The sequence below is a fragment of the Triticum dicoccoides genome, chromosome 6B, assembly GCF_002162155.2.
Source record: "Triticum dicoccoides isolate Atlit2015 ecotype Zavitan chromosome 6B, WEW_v2.0, whole genome shotgun sequence".
Classification (NCBI taxonomy): domain Eukaryota; kingdom Viridiplantae; phylum Streptophyta; class Magnoliopsida; order Poales; family Poaceae; genus Triticum; species Triticum dicoccoides.
The window spans coordinates 193,714,238-193,734,115 of NC_041391.1; the positions used below are offsets into that span (position 1 = coordinate 193,714,238).

Here is a 19,878-nt window from a genome sequence, read left to right on the forward strand (position 1 = left end):
ACTCCTGATCCCCTTTTCTCCTTGTATCCCATGAACCCTAGACAAATTCCTCCAATTCCTGTGTAATTCGACTGTGATTGTGCCAAGCTATCAAGTGTGATCGTAACAGACTTTGAGTAGTATTGTGTTTAAATAGGATATGGAGTCGTGTCCTAGTAGGACACTTGTATCCTAGGCCTCTCATATATACTGGGGTAGACACACGATGTAACATATGCCAACATAATAGCACAGTAACGCAGCAGAAGCCGGCGTCATGTGCCGGTGTCCAGGGCGACCGGGTGCGGTATTGTAGCGGTGTCATGGGAAGAAGCGCCCATAATCAGACCCCGGGATGTAGCCATATCGGTGAACCTCGTTAACAAATTTTGATGGCGTGCTCGTATAATTGCTTGGTCCTCGGATGATTCATGGTATGCCTCAGATTTATTCTAATGCTTTTAATGAAGTACATGGGCTTAGATCGCGAGGCATTGTCATCAGTCAGTATGGAAGTGCTCTCTTCTTTTTGATTATTATATTGTGTCATATATTTTTTGCTTATGTGTCATGCTACCTGTAAACGATGGAACACTGACAAGGCCTTATCAGCCTCGGTAAAATCAGCGAATCTCAACCCCTCCACCCGTACTACCGCGCGTAATGAGTCAAAGAGACGGACCCGGCCATGCAAGAAGCTGAGTGTTTTATTTCCAACAACGTCCAAGCGCCTTAATCGCAGGGCTGCAATCTTCCTTCGGTCCTTTTTACTTCGCGTATTAAATTTGGATCAAATTCAAAGATTGTGACAGTAAAGAAAAGCAATGAGCTCGTACAACTTTGCTGCTCCCTCGAAATCGCCAAGATCAGCGCAGCTGTTAGCTATCACGTTGTAGGCCTCAGTGCAGCCATCAGCCGTTTGCTTTGATAGCGCTAGAACCTTTTAGTACCAGCACATTGCTTCTCTGTTTTTTTTAGCGGGGTGAAAGAGAATTTATTAATCAAGCGGCGGCGATGTCTGCATTACAAACAGCAGGTACCTCGTCAGGACCTGAGTGAAGCCACACCGCAGTGCGCTTCTTTATTCTATCAAAGTTCGCTAAAAAATGGCTAGCGAGTTTTGTTCCCGTCTAACATGCTTGACTAAAATTTCTCTATCTCCTTTGAGAATCTCCTTGATCTCTTGCGCCAACATCAAGTTTGTTGACCGGTTCTCCTCTGAGCTGGTAATAAGCTTAACAGCCTGCACACAATCTGTTTGGACAATGATTGGTAGATCACTCCATTGAATCGCTATGTTCAAGCCTTTCAGGCATGCAACTAATTCAGATTGCAGAGGCGAGGAGCACAGTCTTAGTTCCCGACAAGAGGAATAGATAATAGCACCGGCCGGGTCAGGCAAGACCATACCAGCTCCCGCCGTTCCATCATTTTCAGCATACGAACCATCACTGTTCAGGGCAGTCCAACCCGCTGGAGGAGGTTCCCATGTTGCCAGCTGCCTTGGATTCAAATTTGCATCCGATACTACCTTCCTGGAGGGCTGCGGTGCCACGGTCATCTCATTGCTTCTCTGTTCTGTCCCAAATTATGAAAGCAAACATACATGCAGATAATAATCGTCTCGTGCACAGCTGAAGTGCAGAATCCCCATCTATTGGAATAAATAGGATGATGTTCTACTTCCGAGTTAATTACTTGCCAATTGCTCATTCTGATTTCGCGCACTACAGAATCTATTCAAGTAGGGGGAGCAGTGATACAATTGCTTGCAGGAGTAACTTAAACGCATGGGGGAAATACAACCTAGATGAAACAAAATCAAACATTACACTTATTTCTTGGGATATTCCGACATTATGCTATGCTATTCTACATGTTAGTCATCAACCTTGTAGCGGCCTAACCAGAGAATTATATACTTAGAATGGTGGAGGGTCAATATTGACCAAATGCACTTTTGTTTATCAGCGACCAAAAACAATGTGATGCATGACTGTCATTATCAGGAAGAGGAAGAAATGAACCTAATCCTTGCACAGCTTTCTTGTCTTCAAAGCGATCTCCAGACTTGTCTTGGACTCCATTACTGCCTTATCAAGGTCTTGATCCTCATATAATTCTTTCCGCTTTTCAAATTTGCCACCAACTGTTGCTTCATGGGGATGGGATCAACAATAACCTCAGTTTCTCCTGCTCACCCTACATGCACATACGTAAGGCCGGGAACAAATGATTCAATCTGCGCCTGCACGCCACCCTCCCGTCTCTCTGCCCTTTCTCCCGTCGCCCCTGCCTGGCCGGCGCTCCCCACCCCTCCGGTCAGCGATGCGGGAAGTAGTGGAGCTTGTCGGGTGCGTACTGTCTCCACCACATGGGAAGGAGAGGAGGCCTCCAACTGCTTGCCGCCGTCCAGCGCCTCCACTGCCACTGAAGCCACTGTTCTACCCAAGACGGCAAGGCCCGCCATTGCCTAGGCGAAAGCCTCGACCTAGCCTCCTCTGCTGGCCAAAGGGACCGACTAAGCCCACGACCAAGTCAAAATAGACGGGACCAAATCCAAATCGACACAATCAGGGCTTTTTCCTATGAATTTTGTAGAATTTTTTCCTACGGTGCTCGTTTAATTCGTAGGATTGAAATTCTTAGGAATTTTTCTGTAGAATTCATTTGTACTACATTTTGGAGGAAAATTTACATTCAATCAAACCTCTTTGTTAAATCCCTTTGTTTTTCATATGCTATCAAACACTCTTCCAAATCCTCTTGGGTACAAAAGGACATGACACTCTATTCCTGTGGTGAGTCCTCAATTGGCTGTGAGGCCTTTAAAACCAGGGAGCATAGTGCTATAGATGATTGCGGTTTTCACAGTACCAAGTATCCAAGACTACTTGGCAGAGTTTTGGGTCGTCATAGATTAGCTCGACTTGTATGTATCCTGAGCTCTCGACAGTGTCCTGGCCGAATTGAAGGTGCATCTTCAAGGATAAAAGGGTCCAATTCAGATCGCAGTCAGCAAATTTATTGTAAAGATGCACATCTCTCAGTTTGTTGAATACAAGAATGAGTGTTTGTGGACCTCCAGGCTGAATCAAAATCTGCAACAAGAAAGAAAATAAAGAATGAAGCTGTTTGGTTCACTACCATGTTGAAGCACAATTAGTTTGTTGTGACAAGTTAAAGCCAAGAAACAACATTATTGTCAGCATTTCTACAATTATAATTATAATTCTTAACAGGTTTAATATCGGACAAATAAGTGAAATTAAGAAGAGCGCTGCTGCAGCACTACAACGGTAGGCTGCTAGAGCATCACAGTTTTCTCATACCAAATAAACCAAAAATTCTTTAAAAGAGAGTTGAACAGCAGGGTGAAGCAGTTCCATACCTTTAATTCAGAGTCAAGTCATCTACTCCAACATAAACAAGTTTTCGGTGTCCTTATTTCTTTTTCCCAAACGTAAAATTTGCAATATCTTCAACCTGTGGGATGACAGGGAAATTGGGGGAAGTTTGAATAGGTTGAATAACAGATCCACTAACATTTTGAGCCTGTGTGGCAGAAAAGAGAACAGTTTACCTATTCTGCATAACAATTCCAGGACAAAATACAGCAATTCCAGCAGAAAGTTAAAGGCTGCACTTTGCATATGAAATGAAATTGCCAGATGATGACATACCTGAGGGAGGTAAATATTTGTTTCATGTCCTCCTCGAAATTTTGCTCAAGTATGTGGTCAACTTCATCAATTATAAGGCACTGCAACATACTGTAAGTTATGTCAGAGAAATTAGGGTAGATAGAGAGGTCAGTTATGACATTCATTGCCTTCAACAGCAATTTTCATGTAATTCAATGTCATTTTCCTGCTAACTAGTGACCCATGGCACATGTGCATGCAAGCAAAGGTTTGGAGTTCCAGTGGGCTGACAAGCAGAGTTGGCAAAATATGCCAAGTTCCAGTGGGCTGACAAGCAGAGTTGGCAAAATATGCCATTTGACAAGGTATGAGTGGGCAACAAGGTCGATTCCATCCCTGCCCAACAATATATTTACAATGCAATTATACGTTCCTTTCATTAGAAAACAGAATTTCGTATTGGTGATGGCTATGGAAAAGAACTTTTATCAACAGATCCAACACTTCTACCACTGTAATTAGTTCCCACTTAATTCGGTTTACAGAATAACAAACAACATTTATATCCACTGGACTTGCCAATGCAACTACTCCCTCTGTCCCAAAATCAGTGCATTTCTAGGTTTGTCCTTAGCCATCCATTAAGTTTGGCCAAATTTAGATTCATGGAAAAAAGTATCATTAGAATCATCACGAAATATGTTTCATATTCTACCTATTTGATGCTATAAATGTTGATACTCTTTTCTGTACACTTGGTCAGAGTTAAAATAGTAAACTTAGGATAGTGTTAGAACTGCGGTTAATCTGGGACAGAGGCAGTAATAACCAACGAAGATGAAAACATGTAACACAGCTAATAATAACTTTGCAAAAATAGAAACCATTAGCTTTCACGATTTTGCATATAGTTGGAATAATATAGGCTGAGATTTCATACATACTCTAATTCAGTATTAACAGGTAGACACTTCCAGTCCTGGACAAGAAAAAGGATAGACTGTAGACGCACACAAAAGTTAGTATATGAAATAACCAGGTGACTGATTATGCAAATAGAATAGATATAAGTATGAAATTGCTGGGCGCATTTGTTGTTATTTAGTATGTTAACTTAAACATGCGCACTACTTCGACAGAAATATTTCCTTGAAGCTTTGAAAAAATGATAGAGGCCAGAGTGCCTTTACCTTTAGCCCTTTGTAGTTGAAACCACCGGTACTTTTCAGATGGTCCAGAAGCCTGCCCGGCGTAGCAACTAATAGATTGACTCCCTTCACAAGCTGGTTGGCCTCACTTCTCATGTTAGTGCCACCAATTAAAATATCCAAGAGTTTGACAACAAGTTCAGGGACGGGGCAAGATCTTAAATAGAACGACCAAAGAATGAGAGGAATGACCGCACCTCTGCAACTCGCCGCCTTGAGCTAGGGCCTCCATCAGAACCTCGATGCCATCCCCTTCCTCCCCTCCTCTGCAACCATCATGGCGGCATGGTGGAACGTGAAGACCAGAAGGTTTGGGGGAGAAGCGGATCTGAGAATGCCTTGTCCAGTGGACAGCCCGAAGGAGCTTGGATGGGAGGCGGCGGCGGCCCCAACCCTAGCTATGCACGGCTTCGTGAGGAAGGGGTGACGAGCAAAACTTGTCCAGGTAACACCTCACTCATCGAGCACCCTACTCTTTTTGTTTTCTCTCCGATCGACACAGTACCCCTGATGACGTGTCTATTGCGAGACGGCGAGAGAGCACCCTTATTGTGTTTGATTACGAAATACGCAGATCTGAAAGTAATGATTTTTTTTTTTGTCTTTGTTGTACAGCATGACAACCCCCAGTGGCAGGTTTTACCCTCACAAAAGGATATGCTTATGGGTGAGTAACTGTGAGCATCATGCCAATCACATCTTATAATTTCCTTTGTATTCAATCAGGGTTTGAATTACCATATGACTTTGTTGTTGCAGTTCATCCAGAATCGTGGAATCCAGAGTGGTCTGTAGCAAGGTATGCACGCACTAACCTGGTCAGTGAGTATAATGTGTTTTCTCTTCCCCGCAGAATATATTTCTTCATCGAGTTCTTTAATACGTACTCCCTCCGTTCCTAAATACTTGTCTTTCTAGGCATTTCAACAAGTGACTACATACAGAGCAAAATGAGTGAATCTACACTCTAAAATATGTCTATATACATCCGTATGTAGTAGTTATTTGAAATGTCTAGAAAGACAAATATTTAGGAACGGAGGAAGTACATTTTTGGGGTATCTAAACCAATACATGCCGTTTCAGCTCCTAAATTTGAATGTGGATTTGCGACCATCAGATGTTCCCTGTTTCAATTTAAAGTACTTGAGTTTATGGTCATCAGTTACTTACCATCAAATCATTCTTCAGTAGCAAGTCTTGTCATCCTATAGGAAGATTCATGAACCGTGATTTTCTGTTGCTTGCGAGTGAAAAAAACTTTATATGTAACTATAAGAGGGTGGAACTTGCAAGAACATCAAAGCGTACCTTCACTTTTCGAGCGATACAAATGATCTTTCGTTATCAAGTTGTGCATGTATTTTGCCATAGAGAATTCTTACTATTTTTCATCACTGGTCTGACTCTCTGACATATATCTTTGTGATGCAGCATACTAACAGCGCTCCTATCATTTATGGTAAGTTACTTTTTCATCAGCTACAATTAGCAAAAAGAACAGCTTACTAGGAGATGAACCACTATTCAAGCCTAGAAATTTGTACTCTTAACAACTTACTAAGCACTAAACTGCTTCTGCAAGCAATTCTTCAGAGTGTTCAGATAACCAACACTGGCATTTCACTTAAGCAGTACTATGATCGATTTTTCTGTTCTACTGATAAATCTTACTTAATTTGCATGCTAGTCACCTAAATCAGTACTCTGGTGCTTAAGTGACAACGATTTGTTTCTTGCAGCTTACTATTTTCTATCCCTTATAACTATTTGGTTGTTTCACTAAAAACAATCATCCAAGCATTTTAGTCCACAAACTAAACAAGCGGAGCATTCATAGAGGATATAGAAAATCTCAGAGACTTGATGAGTGTTTATTATGGTTCAGGCAATAGAAAAATGAAAAATTCACTGTTTGCATATTCATTTTTTGAAGCCCAAGGTCACACATTTTTGGAACTTTCTTGGTCTAGAAACAACGATCGGAAGTCATAACCGACTGAAGCTTGCAAGTGCCAATAATGAATTAATAATTTTACACAAGCAAGCAAACTCACAAGCATCCCCTGCCAATAGAGATGCAAGTGGGATCCCGCCAAAGTCACACTTCTAGTTCATTTTGCGATTTCTAGTATTCCCTCCGACCCATATTACTTGTCACGGATTCAGGGAGTACAAAATTTGAGCTAGAAAACACAGAATGAATTAGAAGTGGGATTTTGGCGGGATCCCACATTCCCACTTGGCACCTTACCTGGCAAGTCCTTGTAGACAAAGTGGCTCTGTAGTGTCATGTTCAGATAGTAAACAGGCAAGCCGTATATAAGAGAAAAGGAACAAATCGCATATATAAAGGCCAAATTTATACTACTCCCAGGACAACTAGAACCAAGCATAGCATATTGTTCTCCCTCCATGTACACACATCCGTGCATTCTTTTTACTTCTCACTTGCAAAGAGAATAACAGAAATTACCATAGCACTTCAATGAAAACCAGCATAATACATCAGGTAAACTCACAGGCTTACCTGTGCGACTTGAGAAACAAAATGACTAGGCAGACTAAAAGTTCTAGGAAGTTGAAACGTCACTCTTCAATGGCTAGAAGTTTGCTATACATATTTGTCTAGCTCAGTGAGAGTCACAGTTTCAATACAAAATTATTCCGTGAAGTAGCTGAATATAAAATGCATATATATATATATAACTGAGGCCGCAACCAAGTGTGCGAGTATACCTGAAACTTTGATCTGAATAATAGCTTGACAGTGCCAGGACACTTGCTTTGTTCGATGCAGAGTTAATAGTGCAAAAAGAAAGATCGGGGTGGCAACCATCACAACATGGTTGAACTCCTATTGGTCAACAATTCAGCCAAAACACCTTTCTCGATCCAACTTTTAATTTATCACCAAAAGCATCGAAGATTGCCAGCAGAAGAGGATCAGTTCAGAAGAGAAGTCTGAAGTCCCGGCATCTAACAGAAAATGTTTTGCTACTGGACCACATTTACTGGACATGGAAGAACAAATCATCAAAAGACTCAAATTATCACAAAATTGACAACTTCTATCTCCTTGTTATCATCTCTTGGTCGATTTTTATTTGGCCAGAATGCTTTTGTAGTAACTAAACAAAGATTGGTATTGATCTTCAAAGGATCTTTAGAAACACATAATGACCAATGAAACCAAAAAGAGAACACACCATGATATAGAGCATGAACTTTAATACTCCCTCCAATCCATAATAAGTATCGCAGTTTTGAATTAAGGTTGAACTAATCTTAGTTCAAAACATGTGATGCACAATTAACGAACATGTGATGCACATGTGAACAACAGCAGAACAAGTAACTTATCACAAAATGTGTAGTGTAAAAAGTAGCTGCTAAATCATGTTTTGCACTAGCATAACAATTAGTTAAGGCTTTCTTTGGCAACTGATTGTAAATCAGTAATGCATAAAAGCAACTAAACATGGGATGATTTAGTTGCCAAGAAATAAATTCTTTGCATTTTAACAGAATGCAAATTGTAAATAAGTAGACGCGGCATTAGCCATGTCATGTACTCCCTCCGTCCCAAAATAAGCGTCTCAAGCTCTAGTACAAAGTTGAGACAGTTATTTTGGGACGGAGGGAGTAAAATATTATTTTATCGGCATTCTTCACACAAGCATCCTAATGAGTTTACATATCGATCAATGGTTAGCTTCTCCATAAAGTGAGTCCGAAACCTGATTGTGTTCTTTTATGAAACACAAATCTGAATCCTAAAGATGTTCGAAATTTAACCTATTCTTGGACTTATGGACAGGAGAATGTACGTATTACCATGTCAAGGAAAGGAAGCGACCATGAATTAACATTCTCCAGTCCATATAATAAATTAGTAAATGTTTGCGATAAGATGAGAATATGTCAGCTATATTCATCAAGAGAATAGATTCCAACTCACATCTATATTTATTATTACAGAAATTAACATAAGTTGCTGAAACACGGTTTCTGCATTTACAGAATTAACAATTAAGAGCTCCGAAAGGTTCCACACAATAAACGGTTTGCTTTTTATTAATTCAAATCATACCCCCTCTCTTTTCTAAAGGCCATTTCATAATTTGGGCTTAACTTTGATCATCAATTTGAGCAACAAAATTATATGTTATATGCCCATAGTTTGCGTGGAGTATACATATATTTTGTTGCTCAAATCGATGGTCAAAGTTGGACCCAATTTACAAAGTGGCCTTGTATATAGAAAAATGGAGGGAGTAATTTACAGATAGGATGATGAACATAGCTGACATACAGCTAAATAAATAAAAACAGCATGAGCAGTTTCCTTTGCTGTAGCTACATCCAGAACGCATGAGCAGTTTCCTTTGCTGTAGCTACATCCAGAACGCCACAGGGGAGAACGTCGAGAGTTGCTTAGACACACGACAAGAGGTAGTGTTCCTGTCTTTGATTCGCAGATTTCCCTCACTATCGTACCTGAGATGAAACGTGGTCATGTTGAGCACGCAGCCACGAGAGTCACCAAAAGCATCCTGGAACTCTAAACCATCGGCCGCCACACAATCAACAAGGAAAAATCTGGAGTTGCCCATGTAGGTGAGAGTAGGCCCTCGCCCTCTAGCCAACTGATGGTATGGGTTCCACATCCTGTGCTCCTTGGCCATCTTCCAGTTGGGCTGCTGCAATGTGCTGCTGCTATTGCTGAGGGAGGGAACTTGGCAGGAGCAGATGTAGCCATCAGGGTGTAGCCCAACCCATGCATCTAGGTCGGCGTCGAAGTAGCCTTCAAGCACGAAAGGGAACATCCATTCCCCATGGCGCCTCCACTCACGGGTCTTGGTGTCAAAGGAGAAGGTGCCACGGTTGATGTCGTTGATGTACGAAGACACAAATATGGTGTGTCCGTCCGGGTGAAGGGCGTAGGATTCGATCTTTTCATCCTTAGCGAAGGGTGCCGGCATGCTTTTCCAGGACCAGTCAGTGCTTGGGCACAAAGTGTTCATGTCATCCTTGGTGGCGGTCAGGACTTGAAAGGAGTGAGGCCGCCTCATGAAGTAGTAGGCAAACGCAAACAGCACGTCACCGGCGCTGAAAAAGTAGTTGGCCGCATCAAGGAGTGAATCAGGGAGGGGATTGCCCATGGCCAGAGCGTCAGTTTCCGTGTCGAAGACCACGGTTGCAGTATATTGGTTGCTAGTAGCTATGATGTTGCCGCCCAGTGCTGCAAAGTCCATGGGAAGGTCACGCGCAGGTGACACTAGCCGGACGACAGGGGGGTTGCTTACGTCAGGGCTGTCAGCGTCAAGCTTGCGGATGGTGAAGCCCCTGTGCCAGTCATCTAGAACCAGATAGAGGCTCTTCTCGTGCTTGTTGCCGCTGCGGTCATGGCAGTTGGCCTGACCCTCCTCGCCCTGGCGTCGTCGCTTAGACATCCTACAAACCGGACACAAAAGATGGGATTTTTTTGCTGTTGTTATAACAATCAACGCAATCGATCGATCTGATATTGTGGGCGTCGGGGCGGATCTAGATATATAGAGCTCATACCTCGAAACCAAATCGCGGACGGGAAGGAGACAGGCGGCAGAGTTGGTTCGGAGTCGGAGTTGGTTCCGGGAAGACGGGAGCACGAGTCTGTTTCGGAGTCGTAGTTGGTTCCGGGAAGGAGACAGGCGGCGGCGGAGAACGGACCAGAGGGGGGTGGGGGTGGGGGTGAGGAACTAGCGGGTCGAGGCGGCGGCGGCGGCGGCGGCGGGCCGAGACGGGAGCGGCGGCGGCGGCGGGGCGCTGTGGCTCTTGTATTTAGCGATCGTGGGGAGGTCGGGCCGGGCACAAATCAAATCAAATTATACTGTAGATAGTAGCTCTACACACACTGAGGCTGTGTTTGATTGAGCTGCAGATTCTGTAAAAGCTGCTGTGAGATGTGAGCTGTGAAATTTCAGCTGTGGAAAAGCTGAAAGCTGTTTGGCCGAAACAGCTGCGAAACTGTAGATTTCACTGTGAATTGTCTGTAATGACCTTGGACAATGATTCAATATTTTTATGTGCAAGTAGACCGTAAAATAGTGTTATGTACATTGGTTGCAATAGAACGACCGTTTTGCAAAGAAAAATTATGACAATTTAGATGATTCATAGCTAACACATACGAATTCAACGATTATACTTTAATGTTGCATATTGCATATAAATAGATATTGACCCCATAATAATACTCCCTCCATTCCTAAATATAGGGTGTATCGTTCTCCACCTCTTCAACGGGATCCGCTTGTGTTGGTGCTACTTCCCGTCGTAGCACACAATCATCCAATGTACAACAAAATGCAGCAAGTATTCATCAATAAACAGCCAGTGTACTGGACATGCAACAATGTGCAGCAATACTATCAAAATCTCTTCCACTTCACATCAATACACAAAAATATGACAAGCAATATGCATCATCGCATCCAAATTTCATCCACTTTAAAACATCAATTGGCGACAATATGACATAGCAAAAAAAATACATCCTCTTTCTACTTGTACAGGAGGCGGGAGGGGAATGGCGAGTGGGAGGAAAGGGGAGCATCTACTTTGGAGAATGGAGGGAGGAGGTCACAGCGGGGCAGCGGGAGGCGTCGCCGGCGGTGGAGGGCGGCGGCCCTTGCTGGTTGGAGGAGGTCCGGCAAGCAATGGAGGAGGAAGGAGGTCGCGGCGGGGAGGCGAACGCAGGAGGCGGCGCCGGTGGGTTGGCATGCGGCGGTGGAGGGGCGGCGGCAGCGCTGGCGGCGGCTAGGAACCCTAGCTGCCGCTCGGGTGGATGGGGATCGAGCAGGAGGTTTCTGGATGAGCCCTCCTCTCGTGCGGGCTGCCCTTGTCCATCGACCGAATCGTTTTCCACTTACCAGTGGCAAAGGTGGGTAAATACCATCAAACTCTCAGGGACAGCTAAAAATGCATTGCTGAAGTTGGGGGTTCACCTGCTTCGAAAAATACACTACGAGGAAGTTGTAACTTCTCCAGATCCTGCTTCTCTTTTCCCCCCTTTGGTTAGCTTATAGCTTCCAAAAGCCAGGAGTTGGCTTCAAAAGCTCAACCAAACACAGCCTGAGCCTGAGCCTGAGCCCTGAGGCGAGGCAATCTGCTGATCGCGTGCCACTGACCACTGTGTTGTGGCTGTGGGCCTCGCTTGTCCTTATTGGCACTTTCACCCCTTCGGCCTTGTTTGATAGGAAGGGAATGTGAAGGTTTGGATACGACGGGATTTGGTGAATCCCCCTCTTCCACCCAATCCCCTTGAAACCTCAAACCCCCCTCTCCAGTCACACATCCCTCAAATCCCCCTCCGTACAGAACACTGTTTGATTGGGAGGGATTTTCATATTGAACTAAAATGGTGTAAAACAGTTAAAAATCTAATCTTGCAACAGTTCTTCACATGAACAACATAATTTGCTTGACTTGGAACCAATATATCATCACATAATTGCAATGTCACATAACAGCAACATAATCTCTCACATCAGCATGACTTGGAACCAAAAATATCTCATACGTTTTCGGCATTCACAAGTCCAAGGAAAGACAAACGTACATTTAAGCATGCTGAGAATACATAAGACATGCGTACATTTAAGCGTGCTGACAACAATAGCGCCGACACAAAAGCAACTGACGAGACTCTTAAACAGACGATTTCGAGGGCCCTGCAAACGTCCCATTCTTCCTCTGCTTTGTTCGACTTCTCAACCTGGTTTAATGACACCAGAAAAAACTGATGATATTGAAGAAAACAAGGTAATGTTGCTACTGTTGACAAAATTACGTCTCATTTCAATTCAATGCAGATATTTCTCATTCAATTTCAATTCCAAGACCCACAAATAGAGGATCCAGTTGACAGAGGGAGTACTTATGTACAAGTAAATGATCAGGTATGTCTCAAGTAAATGATACTAAGAGCACAACAACAATCAGGTATATTTCAAGGAATTATATCATGGCCTTGTTAGAGCTACATGAAGACCAACAGAGGCTGTATACAGGCAACATCAAGGCAACAGAGGCTACACCAAGCAACTTTCTCAACCTTGTTAATCCTACATAGGTATGCTTCCCACATTTGCATTGCTATTTCATCCCTTAGAGTGTTCCCTAAGTCGTTGTTCCCATAGTTATTCTCGTCGCCATTCGGGAGATCAACAAAAACATTTGGCGCTATGTTATCGGGCTGGTTGTCAAGCCAAGTCTCGTCACCATTCTCCATTTTGATGATATTGTGACGAACTGCGGCAGCTGCGGGAAGTTTCACTTGGTTCTCGATTGAATGCAGTGTGCCAACATGAAGAATTGGGAAGCGCTTCTTAAGAATTCCTAGAGACCTTTCCACATGGTTCCGTAGAACAGCATGTCGATGATTGAACTATTCCCTGTGGTTTTGTGGTTGAGGATGTCCATGACCAAATTCCTTCAAATGATACCGGACACCCCGATAAGGTGCGAGAAATGACTGAGTGTTTGCATAACCCCCATCAACTAGGTAAAACTTTCCCTCGGGTACTCTAAATCCTTTGCTAATTGCAGAATGAAGAACCCTCGCATCCGTAGTTGAACCCTCCCAACCACATGATATGAAAGTGAATCTTAGATCGAAGTCACAGGCAACCATAATATTATGACTCAAGGTACCCTTCCTATTCCGAAATGGAGCAGCAATTCTAGGTGTTGCCGTTATAGGAACATGTGACCCATCAATGGCTCCTAAACAGTTCTGGAAGCAAAGATTGCAGGTCAATAAAGAACTATAAGTTAGATAAGAAAAGGAATTATGGAAGCATTAAAAATGGAAACCTGGAAGTAAGGATAAAATCTTGTGTCGGTGGAGATTACTGGATGTGGCTCATCAATGTTCGGGGGCTTCAAAAATCGACTAGCTAAAATGGGGACGATGTTGAAGAACTCATTGATGTACTAATGAAATGTTTGTCCACTATGCTGAAATTCTAGCTGAAGATCTTCATAAGATGCGTTGTGAGACACCATGTACAAGAAAAAGGCTAACTTCTCCTCCACCTTAATTCTTTTATTCAATATCAGATTTTCTCTTCTAAGGTAAGATGCCAAAGCCCGGAAGATACGTGGCTCCATCCTATAAGCTACTAGGTAATTCTTAACATGCCCTGTAAGGATATCATCAACCCGCTTCTTGCCATATAAGATGGAGCTATGTCGCTGAGTTCTCTCGATTGGCCCTCTACTACGCGTTCGATGCAATACGGGCAGAATAAAGGACATCATATCTTCATCATCCTTGCTTCTCCTCTTCCTAATTCGATCGATAATCTTGGAGTTCATCTCGGCACTAAAACTAGAATCAGGAAGCAACAAATAAGAACTACATTTCATGGTTTACTTGACTCGAAGCAAATTATTAATAAGACATACCACATAGTAAGACTACAAGAGCCATCAAGTAGGATATAGTACTTCGGTTAAGACATGATAGAAATGAGGTCAAGAGGCCAAAAAGTTGGTCTATATTACCGAATTTAGGCGTGACAACTGGATCCCAAGATGGAGGCAACTCGTCCACCCCAACAAGAATCCAAGCAGCAGGCCTCTGTCAAAATAAGAACATACCAGCAACATGTAAGATGACACACAATCATTCATATATACTATAGAAACAAACATCCCTACTGCATTGTTCCACCAACACTCACGGAGAATTAACTAAAAGTTACATCTTACTGGGGAAAAGGCCAGCTCTTCGGTCGGGGTTAAGGAGGCTGATGGTGGTGGAGCGTGGAAGAGGCTGCAAGGTCCATGGAGGGAGAACAAGTTAGCAAGGTCCATTACATAGATTCAGTTCAATGGAAATGCTAGCTAGCTAGATAATAAATGAATGACAGAAATAAGAACCAATCTGCGTGATACCATTAATACAAGACCAAGTTAGCTAGCTAGCTAGAGGACTATTTGCTTCACTAAAAGTGCACAGAAATTAGACTTGTAACTTGTGTTGTCCATGGTCACAGGCTCACCGCACATACGAATAACAGTTACAACATCAGACCATCACCATCACCATCACTAATACAATTTGCACCACACTGCCATCACAAAGAGAACACAGAAACACTCTTTGGTAGCCATGGTAACATTATTACAGAGATTTAGTTTTATACAATAATACAAGTAGTTCTTCTACCTGCCTAATGCTTCTACAAGGCTCCTATAAGGATTTCATTGCCGAGTCACGCATACCAATTCTATTTACGCAATATCCATTGTGGAGAAGCTCAGGAAAATGCCAAAACTATCTGAATCAAAAAATCATCTAAGATTACGTAAACACAGTCAATTATACATGTGCAACCAACATATCGATCATCGCCCATAAACCATTGACTAGTCGCTCTCTCGAAACACACGACAACAGCAGTAAAGACCTCCACTACATCCACAACACACCAATAATGGAGGAAAAACATGCAGTGGCAGATAAACTAGACTGTGTGGCTCGCTTTCCAGTTATCCCAGTTAAGCAAAGGGAAGAAGCAGAGCACTAGGAGTCTGGAGCTGGTGAACAGGACACGTATGCATGCAATCGGCTGGCCACTAATACCAATTAATTAACAAGGTCCGGAAATCTCACAGGCTCAACTTGAGCTTGACACAAGGTCCAGCAAAGGGAAGGAAAGCTAAATCACATGCAAATAAATCTTCTACTAAGCTTGAAAGTCAGTATGTGCCATGCTTATAATCTCAACCAAGGGGCAAGTTAAATCAGAACTTAAAATTATTGCATGTTAATCAAATTCTAAAAACAGAACTAGAATCTTAATTCACTGACAAGATGGAAACTACAAGAGTGAAAATAAATTGTAAACAACATATGCATAGAGCTCTGATTAGACCAACCCCACGCCTTTGAATACTTGCTCAAAACTGAAACTATTTGGTTAATACCAAACTACGTAAAATAGCAACTATGAAAAGACAAAGGGCTAAATGATGGCATCTGAAAGGATCGATATAGTTGACTAGAGGGGGGGGGGTGAATAAGCAACTAACAATTTTTAGCTTTTCTTTACCAAATTAAACTGTGCATCAAAGTAGGTTGTCTAGATATGCAACTAGGTGAGCAACCTATATGATGCAACAACAACAAATACACAAGCAAGCAAGGGATACAACACAAATAAGCTTGCACAAGTAAAAGCACGAGATAACCAAGAGTGGAGCTGGTGAAGACGAGGATGTGTTACCAATTTCCTTCCTTTTGAGGGGAAGTACGTCTCCGTTAGAGCGGTGTGGAGGCACAATGCTCCCCAAGAGGCCACTAGGGCCACCGTATTCTCCTCACGCCCTCACACAATACGAGATACCGTGATTCCACTATTGGTGCCCTTGAAGGCGGCGACCGAACCTTTACAAATAAGGTTGGGGCAATCTCCACAACTTAATTGGAGGCTCCCAACGACACCACGAAGCTTCACTACAATGGACTATGGCTCCGCGGTGACCTCAACCATCTAGGGTGCTCAAACACCCAAGACTAACAAGATCTGCAAGGGATTAGTGGGGGAATCGAATTTCTCTTGGTGGAAGTGTAGATCGGGGCCTTCTCAACCAATTCCGAGCAAATCAACGAGTTTGATTGGCTAGGGAGAGAGATCGGGCGAAAATGGAGCTTGGAGCAACAATGGAGCTTAGGGATGGAAGAGGTGGTCAACTAGAGGAAGAAGACACCCCTTATATAGTGTAGAGACAAATCCAACCATTATCCACTTACTCAGCCCGCGACCTGCGGTACTACCGCTCCAGACAAGCGGTACTACCGCAGGGGCTGACGGTACTACCGCGGCGGACCGCGGTACTACCGCTGCAACGGCAGGAGCTAGTCTAGGCCAGAGCCGCCAAGGCTGAGGGCGGTACTACCACTCCCCCTTGCGGTACTACCGCAAGGCCAGATTGGACTAGCCTGGGAAGGGCGCGGATGAATAAAAATACATCCGTGCCTACTTCTGCTAAAAATCAAAGAGTGCAAAAATCCGACACGGTACTATCGCGCCTGGCATGCGGTACTACCGCGCAGGGAGCGGACGTAAAAAATTACATCCGCCCCTACTTTCGCTCATGTTGTTGTGCCAGACCAGGACTCACGGTACTACCACGCGCATGGGGCGGTACTACCACGTAGGACGCGGATGTAAAAAATTACATCCGCCCCTACAGCCGCACGAGAGGTTGAGTCTGATCTGAGGCCACGGTACTACAGCTCCTTAGGAGCGATACTACCGTGTGCGCCTACGGTACTACCACAAGGGCTTGCGATACTACCGTAGGGTCCTGCGGTACTACCGCTCCTAGGAGCAGTACTACCGCATGCCTTAGAAAAGCAACACTAGGAATCCTTCTTTTTGCATAAAAAGGAAGACAAAGGAGGATGCTCCAAAGCGCAAAGGAAAAGGCGGTGCGAAGGGAGTAAATGTGTACGTGATGATTCCACCCGAACCTTTCCAACGCGGACGCCCCTCTTAATAGTACGACTTTCCTACGACTCAATTCCACCAAAAAGAAACATAGAAAAATGCAATCTTCAATAGTCTTCGAGGGGCACCAAACCGTCTTGTGCTTAGTGATGAAACGTCTGAAAAACTCAAGGCACACGATTAGTCCGCAAAAGCATTGTCATCAATCACCAAAACACCTTAGGGATAAATATGTCCTTACATCATCCATATATCATTCAACAATTACATCGATTACAGTACGCGACATCACAACAGATGCATAATTGACAATTGTGTACAACATAAATTGCATTAGAACATACTAATCATAAAAACATGGCTACAGATTACAATAAGACCTAGACTATGCGACAACACCGATGTGCCGTGTTGCATAAGTACACAGAGCAACTATAAGAACTAATGAACAAGCTTTGCCTGTTTCATCACAGATTATTTGAAACATTATCCGGTCATGAAGAACAACACATGGATCAAACTCCAACCAAGTATGCAAAAGTCTAGCAAGTATATGACATATTTGATACATAGCATATTGGACGCATATTGTGAGGACACGTATGCATGCAATCGGCTGGCCACTAATACCAATTAATTAACAAGGTCCAGAAATCTCATAGGCTCAACTTGAGCTTGACACAACTCCTTTCTTTCCTTTCCAATGTTTCTTCATCTAGTTAACTGGCCACAAAAGCACCTTGCCAAGAAGATACATATGTCAGGCTCAAGAATATACTAGTGTTGCGGGATCAACAACAGTCACCAAGAGGGGGCAAATTTGGTTTAGAATCTGCCAATTTATCCTCCTAGATGCATCAGACGAGCTAGGGTTAGGGTATAAGAGGGGCTAGAAGAGGACGCCGTCCTTGGCGAGCTATCCAGGTAGGGTTAGGGTAGGATACACCGTTCTTGGCATGCTCGCCGGTGAGGACGAGGCGGACGGAGGGCGTGCGGGAGGTGGCGGCCATGGCATAGACTTCTCCCGCGAGAGGAGGGGGGAGGGGGGGGAGAGGCGACGATGACTTACCACCGGGGAGAAGTCCAGTACGCCGGCGTCGAGGCGTCGGGTGGCGGGGAGGAGTCGGCGACGGCGGCGTCTTGCGAGGAGTGTCGGGCGACCAAATCCTTGCCCCCCCTCGAGTCTTCTGAAGCGCGTGGGTAGAAGGGGATCGAAGGGGAACCGAGCGGTTTGGCCCATCTAACCCTCGCGTACCAAACGGGTTGCCTGGGCCTCGCGGGGATAATCCCCTCAAAACCCATCCGACCCCCTTGTGCCAAACGAGGCCTAAAGGGATCTCATGGGAAGAGTTTGCATCTGTGTATAGTTTTTTGCTTTTTGTTGGGGGTTGGGGGGAGGGAGACGTGAGGGAGTTTGGTCATGTTACAGAAAGATTGTACCATTTTTTCTTTTTTTGGTTGGCCTGCTTGCTCGTGGCCTTGTGGGATTGTCCAGCCTTCGGACTCATTGTGATCTCGCATATGGGGTCCATCTGGTTTATGTAGATCTAATGGTTGTACTCTGTTAAACGGAAATAGGCACACCGAATTAAAGGTCGGTTGTTTCTAATTATTATGGAATTTTTAAGCTAATTATCTTTATTTTCGTAAGTACGTAAAATATTTTTTAAATATAATAGATGATGTAACTCTTTTGACATGAGCAATAAACTTTGAGGGTTTCAAATAAAAAATGTGTACAATTCAGTGTCCCAAGGACCAGGCGGTTGGAGGAAAATGCCGGGCCAAAACACAGGAGATCAAAAAATGCCGTCTGTGGGAATCGAACCCACGACCACGTGGTTAAAAGCCACGCGCTCTACCAGCTGAGCTAAGACGGCTCTTGTAAGAATGTTTCAACCTGGCTTTATAGTCGAATTCAAGTTCGCTAGCTTGATCTCAGACGCGCGAGGTTTCAAACTTTGGAAGTCACTGCAAGCTCCGTGGGTGGGTCCGCTTCTTCAATTTCGACACTAGAAAGTTCATCCGTGTCCGGCTCGATCTGTTCAAAGACTACTGCATTCTTGCACTTCATCGTTGCATTAAATGTGTAGCCTTTGCTACCCCCAGGGCCAGGGACCAGTAATGGACTCTTTCAAGTTGGAAGATCCTGGACTGTTCTAGAATATTGTTGTTCAAAGGAAAGTTATACGTGGTGTCTAAGAGCAACTCCGACATAAGGGGACGAGACTTGACTGCTCCCCGCGCGTGTGCTCATCCATGCTCCCGCGTACGTGGCTAGATTTGATTGGAACAAAATAAGGCCCGACCCCACCTCCTTAAAATTAGGGGGGGGGGGGATGATTAGATTAGAAAGAAAAAAGGAAAAAAACAGTCGTAGGATGAAGTGGGAGCACGGATGGGAGCATAGGGAGGGAGCAGGCAAGCCGGATCCAACTTAAGGACCCAAACGGACACGGATTTTGTCCATTTCGTGTCCGTTTGGGTCACCTGTCCGCCTAGCGGACATGGGGCGGACAAGTGTTGTATCCAACGTGC

At 43.9% G+C, this 19,878-nt stretch overlaps 2 protein-coding genes, 1 long non-coding RNA gene and 1 other non-coding gene across 15 annotated transcripts; 1 reads left to right on the forward strand and 3 right to left on the reverse strand.

Annotated features, from left to right (window-relative positions):
- Positions 1 to 2,610: 2,610 nt before the first annotated feature.
- LOC119324065 (DEAD-box ATP-dependent RNA helicase 27-like) lies at positions 2,611 to 5,290 on the reverse strand. 12 transcript variants are annotated; one of them, XR_005156750.1, is made up of 6 exons: positions 5,029 to 5,290; positions 4,814 to 4,906; positions 4,568 to 4,623; positions 3,663 to 3,752; positions 3,371 to 3,534; positions 2,611 to 3,080 (listed from the first exon to the last, which is right to left on the reverse strand). XR_005156750.1 is itself a non-coding variant. In XM_037597798.1 (6 exons), exons 1-5 carry the CDS (start codon positions 5,061 to 5,063, stop codon positions 3,393 to 3,395), a joined length of 360 nt encoding a protein of 119 aa, XP_037453695.1. In that variant the 5' UTR covers positions 5,064 to 5,290; the 3' UTR covers positions 2,611 to 3,080; positions 3,371 to 3,392. The 12 variants fall into 12 exon arrangements, 4 of the variants coding, with proteins under 4 accessions (XP_037453695.1, XP_037453693.1, XP_037453696.1 ...); XM_037597798.1 differs by having other exon boundaries at positions 3,371 to 3,465; positions 4,814 to 4,919; XM_037597796.1 differs by having other exon boundaries at positions 4,814 to 4,919.
- Positions 5,291 to 5,452: 162 nt separating this feature from the next.
- Positions 5,453 to 6,344, forward strand: LOC119320099. The gene is made up of 3 exons (XR_005154793.1): positions 5,453 to 5,498; positions 5,591 to 5,630; positions 6,266 to 6,344. It is a non-coding gene; the product is annotated as an uncharacterized LOC119320099 (long non-coding RNA).
- A 2,496-nt stretch (positions 6,345 to 8,840) lies between these two features.
- On the reverse strand, positions 8,841 to 10,545 carry LOC119324648. Its single transcript, XM_037598420.1, has 2 exons — positions 10,403 to 10,545; positions 8,841 to 10,288 (listed from the first exon to the last, which is right to left on the reverse strand). Exon 2 carries the CDS (start codon positions 10,285 to 10,287, stop codon positions 9,229 to 9,231), a length of 1,059 nt encoding a protein of 352 aa, XP_037454317.1. The 5' UTR covers position 10,288; positions 10,403 to 10,545; the 3' UTR covers positions 8,841 to 9,228.
- Positions 10,546 to 19,147: 8,602 nt separating this feature from the next.
- Positions 19,148 to 19,220, reverse strand: TRNAK-UUU. Its single transcript has one exon. It is a non-coding gene; the product is annotated as a tRNA-Lys (tRNA).
- Between the last annotated feature and the right edge of the window lie 658 nt (positions 19,221 to 19,878).

What these genes read in the sequence shown, in the direction of transcription:
- LOC119324648 (XM_037598420.1), bottom strand. Translation starts at nt 10,287, where the DNA reads ATGTCTAAGCGACGACGCCAGGGCGAGGAGGGTCAGGCCAACTGCCAT.
- LOC119324065 (XM_037597796.1), bottom strand. Translation starts at nt 5,063, where the DNA reads ATGGAGGCCCTAGCTCAAGGCGGCGAGTTGCAGAG. An exon ending in CAAGGCGGCGAGTTGCAGAG is followed by an intron (nt 4,920 to 5,028) that starts GTGCGGTCATTC and finishes TAACATGAGAAG; the next exon opens with TGAGGCCAACCAGCTTGTGA. An exon ending in CAAATATTTACCTCCCTCAG is followed by an intron (nt 3,535 to 3,662) that starts GTATGTCATCAT and finishes TCTGCCACACAG; the next exon opens with GCTCAAAATGTTAGTGGATC.